The following is a 12,780-nucleotide window of genomic DNA, read 5'->3' on the forward strand; positions in this document are numbered from 1 at the left end:
AATTCCCTGAAGAACGCGTAACCATATCTTTGGGTTGTTACATATCGTGTTTGGTCAGGGGAATTAATCTCGAACACACGATAAAATTTGAATCGAATTTTTTTTTTTTTTAATGGGCTCTAAAACTTGAACACACGGATCAAGACTTGTCGGTTCGAACACTCAAAAAGGTAACATCTAGCACGTACACTGTCCAAATGGACAAGTCAGGCTTAGGAATTCAAGAACCTGCGACAATAATTCACTAAAAGCCCTAAAAACTCTATGTCGGCTTATCAATTCTCAACTCCTCTCTTAGCTTGTTACCTTGAGGCTCGAAATATTCAGAACCCAACAAAACATGGAACATACGGTCCCAAAGACGCACAAATCTTCAATAGACTGTTACTTGAAAAAAGTAGGGGAAACTAGATAAGGCCTGATGATAGAGCTGGGCCGGGAGGCGATATTAGTTCTCAGGAAGGTCGATGTGCAATACTTTACTTGATGGGAAACCACTCCCATATGAAGCGGCTATGGATCTGAAAGCAAGAGAAAGGGAAAGGCACCTCCATCTATTTTGAAGTATCCTCTTCTCCTTTAACCATCACCTCACCCCCAAACCAAGAAACACGATTCACTCTTCGCATTTCTAATTTAGCGTCGCATGCATGTCAAAATCAGATCAGGCATCTACAAGGAAATCACAACTTTCCAGAAAAAAACATTAGATGGGAAGAAAGAATGGTGAAGCCACGCAAATGAGTGAGTTGATATCTGAAAAGGCCAGGCTGCCCGTCCAAGGCCCATGGCTAGCCTGCCAAAAAAAATTAAATGAAATGTCCTAAGCTTCGGTTTAGGCTCGCCGGTCAACAAACCTGGCACGCCCCTGCTGCCAACTAGCCGATAATGTACCCTCAAATTGCAGTACAATATAAACATGACACTAACAAGACGGACCGAGTTGATGCAATAAAACTGCTCGAATCAGCAACCAGATATTAACGATCAACTGCAAAATACTCGAATGGGCTATACTCCGACTATTATTCTTTATCAGTTGAAATGAAGGTGATATGGTTACAAGAAAGAAGAGGAAAATAAAAAATGGGCTTCCTAAGCACTAAGCCATATAAAACCATTTCCTCTCTCTTTTGGAGGATATTCTCCAAACCCCTCAATCATGTCAGCTCCCTCTCTTCAATTGGTTCCCGCACGCAGTGGGCATCAAAGTTCTGGAAAGGCATCACAGCTAGAATCACAGGAAAATTGGGGCCATCACCAGTGTTATGGTTGCAAGCATCTTGATGAGAACATGAAGTGAAGGTCCAGCAGTATCTTTGAACGGGTCTCCAACACTGAATCATTGCCAAAATAAAGATGAAGTTAGATCATATCTGTCGTTAAGCCTATTTCCAAGGCACGAACCATCATATATTCAATGTAAAACGTCGATAAATTCATGATTTGTGAAACTACATTATTCTATTGCATACTAGAACTACCACCATCAGAGACTGGAAGCGTCTGCAACATAGACAACCAGGATGTATAACATGGGTATAATATAGAAACACTACAATTCTTTTAGACATGAAAACTGCAAAGATGACACTGAAATTTCATATTGAAAGCAATATTCTAGACTTACGTATCTCCAGTAACTGCTGCTTTATGGCAATCACTGCCCTTCCCTCCAAGAGCACCAGTTTCTATGAACTTCTTTGCATTATCCCATGCGCCGCCAGCAGTATTCAAAAAGAGTGCCATCAGTATACCAGAAACAGTAGCAAACATTAGCATGGCAGCCACCACTTTGGCTCCAAGTAATGGATGACCTGTATGATGCCCTATGAACCGGAAAATAACCCCTGCAAAAGGAAGAAATTTCAGAACAAGAAAAACCTGACAGTCCACACTATGAAGTTCCCTTATTTTATCTTCTATAACATGCTTCAGCTTACGAAGGCACCAAAGGTCGGCAAATTAAAGGCCATCATAAACTTCATCCTATTTGAAGACACCAATCATCTGCAAACATCGGTGGCATGAATGAAGTCTCACCGACAACAATGGGAGACACAATTGCCAAAGCTCCAGGCTTAATCATTTCTCTGAGTGATGCTGATGCGACAATAGCTACACAACGCCCATAATCTGGTTTTTCTTTATATTCCTGAGAAACAGAAATTTTAGGAAGCCAGTCCATAAGCTGTGCAGAAGAAACTTCAAAAAGACAACTCAGAAAACCACACACCATTATGCCAGGTCTTTCAATAAACTGCCTCCTAACTTCATTAACAACTTCTTGGGCAGTCCGACCAACAGCAGCACAGGCCCATGCACTGAACAGGAAGATCAGCATCGAACCCAACAAGCCTCCAACAAAAACTTCTGGTATTGCAATATCAACCTGAAATGCATTAAGCATTAGCTAATTCAGCTATTGCACCACCATCATAAAATCACAAACCCATCCTAAGACTATGTGTTTTCAGGTTAGTGGCAAAGGGCAAGCAGGACTGGTGTCAAGCTTGGCAGAAAGGGAGGACATATAAACCAGATCCTAAGCTTTAATACGACCTTTATCAGTTAAACAATGTTAAGGTTCTAATAGGTGAAACTCTGAGCTACACACATCATGCCCCCACTGAAAGTAGAAAACCCAGGTACTAAAATCTAAAAGATAGTTGCTGGTGAAATGAAATCAAGATGGTTGCTGGTGAAATGAAATCAGATTCACAAGCATACCTGCTTAAAAGGTGAATGAGCAAAAGCAGCTACTTCATCCATGTAAGCACTAAACAAAAGGAAAGATGCAAGTGCTGCAGATCCAATAGCAAACCCCTTGGTGGTAGCTTTGGTCGTGTTCCCCACTGCATCTAAAAGATCAGTGATCTCCCGGACGCTTTCAGGCTGAAATAAAAAATACATGTCATTAATAATTGTAGAATGATTACTTGCACAATTATTTGAAATATTGGAACTTTATCCTTTTTCCTTTACCAGGCATGAATCTATATTTACAAGAGAATGAGTGAATGACATAAAATTTTATGAACCTCAAGCCAACTGGGAAGAAGCATCAACTTCTCTGGATATATTGACCATAAGTTCTAAAGCTTAGGGAAGCATGTGCAGGACGAATCTGCCTAACATTAGCCACTAGCCATAAAGTTCAATATAATTCTGTCCCTCCATCATATCCAAACTTCAAGTAATATTTCAAGAATAAGCATGTTCTACAAGCATGCATGCTTGAAGATAATGTACTGTCAACTAACAATATCATTGTAAGTGGTGCACAAAAAAATTAAACAAAGTGAAAAAATATGCTATTGGTTTGACAATTACTCACCTGTTGACTCATTTCCACAATTCCACCAGCATTGTCTGCTATGGGGCCAAACATGTCCATGGTTAGCACATATGCTGCAGTACTGAGCATCCCCATTGTAGCAACAGCAGTTCCAAACAAACCACCAGTTGGATGTCCATTCTCATCCACCAGGCCTGAGGTGTGTCCTAGCCAGAAGGCTGACAATACAGATACGCTGATGACAAGAACTGGCAAGGCAGTTGACTCGAGACCCAAACTGACACCAGCAATGATATTGGTACCATGGCCTGTTGAGCTTGAGAGAGCTAATGAACGCACTGGTTCGTGCTTATAATCAGTGTAATATTTTGTGATCCACACAAAAACATAGGCTGTGATGATGCCCACCAAACCACACAAAGCAAAGTTTAGCCACGCTGAAGGAGCTTGCTCAGTATAAAGTAGCCACCGTGTTGACTGCCAATTACGTTCAAAGGTAAAACATACATGTATCTATGTGGATAAAGTTTTCAAACTAAATAAAAAAAATTGATAAAGAGACAAGAAAAAACTTATAGAACACAAAGTAAATTACCAATTTAGTACTCCAATATTGCAGATTAATGTAAACCATGTAAATAACAAATCTGACTTATGTTAAAAAATGGGACTGCATCGCTTGTAACTGAAATATTACCCCAGCAAATGCTAGAACAGCCAAGAATATTGTAACTGAATAACCCTTCTGAAGTATTGCCATTGGATCCTCTATAGGTGTCTTGAGACCTGAATCACGTGTGCCCCTGATGGAAAGAATCCCAGCTGATGATACCACCAAGTCAAAGGAATGGACAACAAGAGGGAAAAGGATAAAACCAGAAGGATCTGCAATTTTTCAAAATCATTGCAACCGAGTCCAATGTCAGCAACTACCAAATGCTAGACAATATTTACACAAACATAATAGCTTAACGCTTATGTTCACGGACCAGGCCTGCCCAACAGGATAAAGCCCAAAAAGGCATACAAGCTTTGCATTAGCACAGACTGAATACCTTTATTCCACTAAATAAACTAAAAACATACACGAAGCAGGACTTCATTGTTGGCAATGTTTGTGGCTATTCAAATGATATAGACAGCATAATCCAATATAAAGAATCACAAAACAAAGGTGCCAAAAGAATAACAGAAAATACATGCTAATATAAGTAATGTTACAAAATAGAATCTTCACGAAATTGTTTTATGGGAAGACACTACTACTTTCCCGCTCTTAAGTGCCTTTTAGGGTTCGATACATCAATACAAGTTAATACCAAACAATAACAATACAAAATGCTAGAACCCCATCCAGTTACTGGCACATCTTTGTTTTATGGACATCACAGAAGAAAATGAACATTGGATCTAAAAAGACGTGTGAGACCAGAACATTGGACAAGTTATTCTTTCAAAAACAAATTTCACACTAGGAAGTATTATTAGTCAATACATGGCTGCTAAAAGAATAGAACGTTAAGACTAGGACGGTAGCCAATCATCTTCAAGCTCCCAACTTTTACTAAAAGAACAGCTGACGACCAGGAAGAACAATGATAAAAGCAGTTCGAAGTCACACTACTGGGGCAGTGACCATAACTAAAAACCAAAACACTATCAGATATCCTTCATACTTGCCTTCAATCTTGCAATGCTTGGCCATTGTTCCGCCAAGTATCATGGCGCTGATTACTTCTGCAGCTATACTTTCAAAAAGATCAGCACCACGAGCTGCACAATCACCAACATTATCTCCTACCTTCAAGATAAGAAAGACTACCAGTTATGCAATTATCTTAAAACAATATGTTCTACCGCACAAAGACAACTGACGTCCATAAGAAACATTCTCTTCTCAACAATCTTACTAAAGCAATAACATTAGAGCGTATAGTTCAACCATTTCATTGCCATCACCATTCTCTCAATATATAGATATTTCTTTAAAATACATAAATACATGTTCTTTATTCCCTTAACACCAAATAATGCATGATTATGAAGGCCAGTACAAATTCTTTTGTGTTTTTATATGAAGCCTATCAAGAGGCAAGGAAGGAAGTACCAAATCCGCAATGACAGCAGGGTTACGTGGGTCATCTTCAGGAATGCCTTGCTCTACTTTACCAACAAGATCAGCTCCTACATCAGCTGCTTTAGTGTAAATACCACCACCAAGTTGCGCAAAGAGTGCCACAAATGAGGCTCCAAATCCATAACCAACCAGGAGAAGAGGTACTGGGAAAAAATTGATAAATGTAAACAAACCATCAACTGAGATAATCAGTATCCATGCCTATCTGAAACTGCAGCCTAGCGATCATCTTCATGGACTAATAAAAAACTCCAAATGTCAACAATGTTGTGGTTCATTTATATCTGAAGCAAACAGTACAGAACATTGAACACAAATAAGAGCTAATAACTGCAATTTCTATAGCTCTGGAACAATCATGATGGGATAAAGGAATTTTTTGAAAGTAGTACACAGAAAGCACTAACCCATTCAGATAAGTATATCTGAAATGGAAGCTTGTGAACAAATTGCTATCAACTAGTAAACAACTTTAAGAATAAAGGTCATTGATGTATTAATATCATCCACTGTAGAGAATCCACAAGCTTCCACCCAGATGAAGTAACCGAAGAGCAAACCTAGTTAATATATTGTGGAAGAATTTGGTAAACTAAACGCTCCAACTGCACACAGCTGCTTTTCATAAAAATCATTCCACATATTTGAGAGAGACAGAATCAAAAGGAATAGAAGCATATGTAACTGCATAACACCACAAACATAAACTCTTGTGCACAAGTATGAAGACAAATTTAATCATGGATGTGATGATCAGAAGAAAACTTATTTTAACATAACAATCACTCCTTAAACCACTAAAATTTACCCTAAGACCTAGAATAAAAACTGCCTGATAAAAATTTGGCAATACATGTCTTACAGTCACTGGTAGCCCAGAGCAAGAACATACCCTCATTAGCAAGAAACTCTAAAAAGAAATTGGCAATTGCAATGGACAACTACCAAGAACTAAGGATTAAACTAGTTAAGGAACATCAACTGCTAAATAAAATGGCAACATTGAAGAGGATCAACACTCACATTCTGTCACCTTCATTGAACCTGGCAAGTCCACCTCTAACCAAATGTAGAATGTTGAATAAAGAATGGCTACCCCTATGACCGCCATCCCAACAACAACAAGAGCAGAAAATCCACCTGCACGGACAGCAACCTGCGTAAAGAAGCTGAATCAATAGTCTCAAACCTTGAATAGCTTTTCTAATTATAGAAGATTTAAGGCATCAGGAAACCTGTAATGCTTCTCTTGCTGAGCGTCTAGCAGCACTAGAAACCCGAACATTTGCACGCACTGATACCCACATTCCAACATAACCAGCAATACCTGAACATAAAGCTCCCAGAAGGAATGCTATCACAGTAACATATGCAGAAGTTGACCTGAAAAAATCTCATAAGAAATAAAAAACATTAGATCATTGTGAGGTTACTGAAGAAACGCTTACTTAATGAAGAACTAATAAAGTACCTCCCAAGCCCAGATGATTCTTGTTGAGGCGTAGTACTACGAAACAGATATATACAAAGAATCACAAATGCCAGTAAAGTTGCCATTTTGGAAATTGTTCCGTATTGGGTTCTGAAGAAACCTTCTGCTCCATCACGAATGGCATCAGATATCTACAATATGATCAACAGCTCCAAGTCACGTAACACATAAGTCCACAAAAACGTAAGCATCCTTCTAGTGAGTAAAGTACTCAAGAAGCCATATGTTTGCACGTTTCTGAAAATATCTGCTATTTTATTAACACAAACCAAGTTTTTTTTGCAGGATATAGATCAAAGGATAATGGAGTAACAAGAAGTAGAGCATATATGTTAAAAAAAGGACATCTTGAACAATTGAACATGGAGAAATTTCACATGCACATGCTGTTGACTTAAATACTCTTACATAATCCTTTCACTAACACATTTGATTTGACCTTCCCATGAACATAAAAAAAATGTTAAGATAACCACCTCAATTGACAATAATATATTAATATAAAGAACTAAATGCCATAACTACTTCATACATGATGCAGGAACAAAAACGCATGAATGAATAGGATTATACCCAAGACGAAGGAGAAGAACTGAAACATGTTGGTCCCAAGAAAAACCCAAGGATGGAGGAGGAACAATCAATTATTTGCATAATTTTTCAGCATACACATAAACATGCAAACACATGCACACAAAATAAAATAACTTCACTGCTTGTGAAAGAAATAGTAGTGACAGTTTGGCATGCTTCATCATAGCACTAAAAGACATGAAATCATTAGAATGAATGCCTTCTTTCGAGGGCTTCCTCATCTTATTCTAATCACCCTTTCCAATGTCTCAAAGTATATCCACCACATCACACACCCATATTGATTACCTAGCTGGTAGATTTGTTCGAGTCACAGCATAGAGCAAGCATAGACCCAGCCAGAAAATGAAAATCCCTTAGCAAAGAATCTTGTGGCACAGGCAACACTCAACAGCGTACATATAGATCATCAAAGACAGAAAAATGATAGACAGACACGTAACTAGACAACAATTAGCAGTCATAATTGAGCACACAATTTCCTATCTTTTATAAAACCATGTGAACAACCTAGAAAATAAAAATTCAAATTTAACAGGCTAGCAAAATAGGGAATAACAAAGCCTCAACATAGGAAGACAAAGCAAGCAAACAAAAATATCCAAAATACCTGAGCCATCTCTGGTGGTCCCTCATCCTTTGCCAGTACCCATTTCGTGAGATATAACGCGAAAATGAAACTGGCAGTACAAATAGAAAACACAAGCACAATAATAGGAGAAGTACTTGCGCCAATGTAAAATACGGCTACAAGGGTGCATAGCAGGAGAACCAGTAAGAGACGAGAATTCATGCCCATGAATATCCTTATTATCTGCACAATCCAATTATAGAGAAAAGGTTAACATTCAATAACCAAGAAACAGCAACAGCTTTGGATTAAAATTCCAATGAGGATTTGATTGACAAGAAAAAATATTCTCAAGTGTCCAGGCCAACATCATACTTAGCCCTAAACATTAATTAGCTCAATCAGTTAAAAACAGAAAAAAAAAATGAGGAGAACAAACATTTCATCCTGTTTCCTTGTTACATGGGCCAGAGCCATGCAAATTTAAAATTTAAAATGGGATGCTCCAAAGTACAACGAACATCATGCTCATTAATCTTAGCTCGAAGCAGTGACTTATGGTACACCTGCTCCTCTTCCATGATGCAGTATATTATCATCCTAAACATCGGTCTGCCAAATTGATAAGTTCTGCTGCAGCATTGTCCTTGTCAGAAAGGGTGTTGCTTGTCTGCATTCAATTGAGTAGAGACCAGTTGCAACTGATTATAGAGGAGCAAATCCGCTACGGCATCACTCTATGAATATGTAGAATGTTGAGTTGTATGTCATTTTAATTTAATTGGCCTTGGATTCCTTTCTAAATTCATGTCTTCACTTAGAAAAAGGTCTATTTATTATACAATTCATTAGTATCTAAATGGTCATTTAACATGCTTCTTAACTGGTTACACATGCCCTTCCCTTTATCATTTCCTGGTATGGCAGCGACAAGTAAAAGTGACAAAATACGCATGTTTCTTTCAATTGTAGTAGTTCTGACTCAGGGACCATACTGTTCAGAAATAGGACATACATGCAATGGTATGCCCTGTGACAAGGAAATGCGTCCCCAATGTGAGCTATATCCCTGGCAGAGAGACTCCTTTTTTTATTGGACAGAGATCATACATACATGGTGTGCATACAACTAAATTTATCATGAAATGTCAAAGTTATGATTCCCATATGTTGGGCACATATCTGACAATGCTTCAGCTAGAACAGGAAGGAAATGAAGATAGAGAATTATCTGGTTAACAGTTGTAAACACTTCACATAGAAAAAAAACAGATACTGATGACATAGAATCCTAGTACTTTTTGGTGCCATTGGCATCCTGTGGCAAAAGGCAATACCGAAGGCTTGACTCAACAATTTTTTATTTAAAAAATCAATCCTGCAATTAAATGTTAGATTTGCTGTACATATACTAATACTGCCTGACACAATTTCCCCTTGACTAGTTTCTTTCTTTTTTTCAAAACCATTTTCCTCCACAAGAATAAGAAAGAAAATTCATTCCCAACACATACAATATGTCCCATACAAAAAAGCAAGACATCCTTGCAACATGTCAGTTATTAAAGACCAAATATGAACCAGGCACCCATTATTTTCCTTTTCTAGCAACTAACATTGCACATCGTTTTATTTAATATGCAAAAACAACACAAAAAAAAAATTGCATTAACTGCCTCACGTAATTGGTCATCATGGCCCTCAAATTTCCTAGTCATCATATTCCAAACACCCTATGTGTATCTATCCATTTATTTTCCAGTGTCATATGGATCATATGACACGGAGTTGTATCGTATGATACATATCATCTCTTTTTGCATTTGCAATATGATACGACACCTGCATCTTAAATGGGTGGTATATTGCACTTATATCATATGTATCATATGATACATACCCTGCATCATAGGGATACTGTATCATGAGGGAGAGTTTCTGCACTTCTAAGAGTTGAACAAGGGAGAGTTTCTGCCAGTTGCAAGGAAAAATCAATCAATTTAAGGAAGAAATGAAGATGATGAAAACTATGAATGACTATATTTTCATTTGTTATTTGCATTGAAACTGAAGTTTTGAACAATTTCATGATATCATGTGATGTATCATGTTTCTTGAAGTGTTACAGCTTATGAGCTATGACATTAGATTATGTTATGTCATTGTTATGTTTCTGGATGTGTTAGATCATGTTGTGTTATCATATGAATGAATATCCATAACTTTGTAGCTACATAAGCCTATATTTATGTATAATATGTTTTTAAAAATATGTATATTTTTTCTTTATTCTTCTGATTTTTTCTATTCGTCTAATTTTTGAATTAAAAAATAATGTTATGATACGTTTATGATCCGATGTGATTCTTTATGATTCAGCATATCTATTGGCCTGATCTATACGGGCTACGACATGCCTTTTACAACATTGATTTTAGCATATGCATATTATGTACATATGAATATATAAACATGCATGGAAAATCATTTCCAGAGCATGTTAAAGCACAAAAATGAGAATCACTTGTAGCATTCGAGAAAACAGTAAGTTAAAATTGCTCAAGATGTCATATAAGAATCCATTATAATCAAGATGTTTACTGAAATGGATACAAATTTCAGGAACCGCACTCAGATGCAGAGCCATGCCGCAAATACAGATCAAAGTAATGAAAAACCAAAAGCAGAAGTTATAGTGTACCATTGGTGTATAAGTTTTGCTCCGCATGGATGGAAAGGTTCTAGGCCGATCCTGGTAAGAGCCAACATTTCCCTCCTCCATGTCATTGTCCATCATCATGAAGGCATGTGCAGAGTTAACTCTCCGTGTCACAGGAAGACCGTAGTCAATGCCGCTGCCTTGCGGCAGGTCACCCCCAGACCCTGGTCGCTGAATTTTGACTGATTCTGTTTTCAAAACTGCAGCCCAAATGTGAACCACTGATTCAGCCGAAACACTATTACACTTGGATGTAAGAGACTTCCTCCTCAATACTTCTCATTGCCAAAGTTGTCATGCAGGTCAACACCAGTTCGACAAATTCAAATGATAACCAACCAAATCTATAACAAAAACAGAAGAGAGAATACTTCCTTCAACGGGGGTTTCTGCAAAGTCCAGAACAGAGTAAGAACATTAAAGAAAACAGAAAAGACAAAACACATTATTCAATGCCAAGTAAAGCCTCAAAACCAACACTCCGACCAGCATGAGAATTTTAAAAAAAAAGTTGAACCTTTGGCGCCATACACTATGGAAACTGCAACTTTGTAACTAAAGAATGCCAAGTAAAAAAAAAAAACGAAAGAAAAAGGGAAATTAAGATTCAGGCATGTAAATTTATTTTGAAGTATTCTACTTGAGCTAACATATTGAAGCCTCGATATTGGAAAAGGCTGAAGAGACTAAAAGTGATAGTCCAATGCATGCAAGATCTTCCAAAAATGTTTTATTTTTCTGCATGCAAACGAAAAAAATACTTAATGCATTGCATGATGACTAAGTTCAGTAAATAAGAATAACATATCATCAATCAATTGATAATTTACAATCAACTTATGCTCAAGAGGAGTACAAATTGCGCAAAGTCAAACATTGTATAACGAATTTCAGCGTCTTACAAAGAAATCCATTCCCAGATATTACAATTTCACATCCAAAAGAAGTTCCAAGATGCAAACTTATCAGCATCTCCAAGTCCACATTCGGATTAAAATAAAGTCAAAAGAGAAGAAAAAGTGAAATCCAAATAAGGCTGGAATTGACACGCCATGAAAAAAAAAACAACCGAATCGTGTTCAAGGAAAAAATGAAAATCTAAAATCTGAATTCCGTCCAGACTACTCAACAGAACGAAAGCTAAGAAAGGATAGAAAGTTTTATTTTTCGACCGAAGCAATCTGAGATCTGGCTTCTTGAACCCTGGATTTCCACATATCCACTCCAAAACCCCTCCAAAAACGGGGAAAAAGAAATTAGACAAACACCACAAGACGCATACACAATTAGTTTTCGCACCTTCGGAGCAGAGCACATGACAACCCGGCACAGTGCTGAGAGGATCAGAAGAACAAAGAATCCAAACAAACACCTACTACCACCAAACCGAGATTTACCGTCCTCTAACCCAAAAAGAGAAAGTAATGAAAATAACTTCATCGAATTTCAAATCATTACCTCAGAAAAGGTCGGGACGTCCGCTCAGAACAACGCGGGACGAAATCAGAAAGTAGAGAGCCCGAATCTCCAGCGAAAGGAACAGGGATCTCGACAGACAACCCTATGAAAATGGAGGAAGAAACTCCCCCCGACCCAGAGGAGGAGAGTCGTGGGCGCCCTCTTAAGGAATCAAGGGAAGGCAGGGAGTAGGGGGGCTCCGTCCGCGGGGAACAGTCAGGTTGCGGGGGCTCCTTTTTTCTTCTTGAAGATATTTTTTAAACGCACTATACTTTTGAAGATAATAAAAAAGAGGCTTTAAGTTTTGGTATTTTTAAAAGAGCTGGCCTGACTTTTCCAATGGTCGATTAAACCGCTTCGGCAGCTTCTTAAATCGTTTCATTTCAGACTTACGACATACCTCCAACGAAAGCACTTAGTTTTTGAAAATACAGAAAATTCTATTTTTAAAATATTTTAATCGTTTATAAAGACATGGCCGTTATTTCTTGCTTTTGTCAAAAGCCAAACC

General features: G+C 37.8%; 1 protein-coding gene across 1 annotated transcript; it reads right to left on the reverse strand.

Annotated features, from left to right (window-relative positions):
* Nucleotides 1-999: 999 nt before the first annotated feature.
* Nucleotides 1,000-12,490, reverse strand: LOC116264291 (pyrophosphate-energized membrane proton pump 2). The gene is made up of 15 exons (XM_031644426.2): nt 12,270-12,490; nt 10,794-11,200; nt 8,132-8,335; nt 6,907-7,058; nt 6,671-6,818; nt 6,459-6,591; nt 5,406-5,578; nt 4,979-5,099; nt 3,996-4,183; nt 3,338-3,775; nt 2,731-2,895; nt 2,237-2,392; nt 2,044-2,155; nt 1,631-1,850; nt 1,000-1,337 (listed from the first exon to the last, which is right to left on the reverse strand). Exons 2-15 carry the CDS (start codon nt 10,890-10,892, stop codon nt 1,238-1,240), a joined length of 2,409 nt encoding a protein of 802 aa, XP_031500286.1. The 5' UTR covers nt 10,893-11,200; nt 12,270-12,490; the 3' UTR covers nt 1,000-1,237.
* Between the last annotated feature and the right edge of the window lie 290 nt (nt 12,491-12,780).

The sequence above is a fragment of the Nymphaea colorata genome, chromosome 11 (assembly GCF_008831285.2).
Source record: "Nymphaea colorata isolate Beijing-Zhang1983 chromosome 11, ASM883128v2, whole genome shotgun sequence".
Classification (NCBI taxonomy): Eukaryota; Viridiplantae; Streptophyta; class Magnoliopsida; order Nymphaeales; family Nymphaeaceae; genus Nymphaea; species Nymphaea colorata.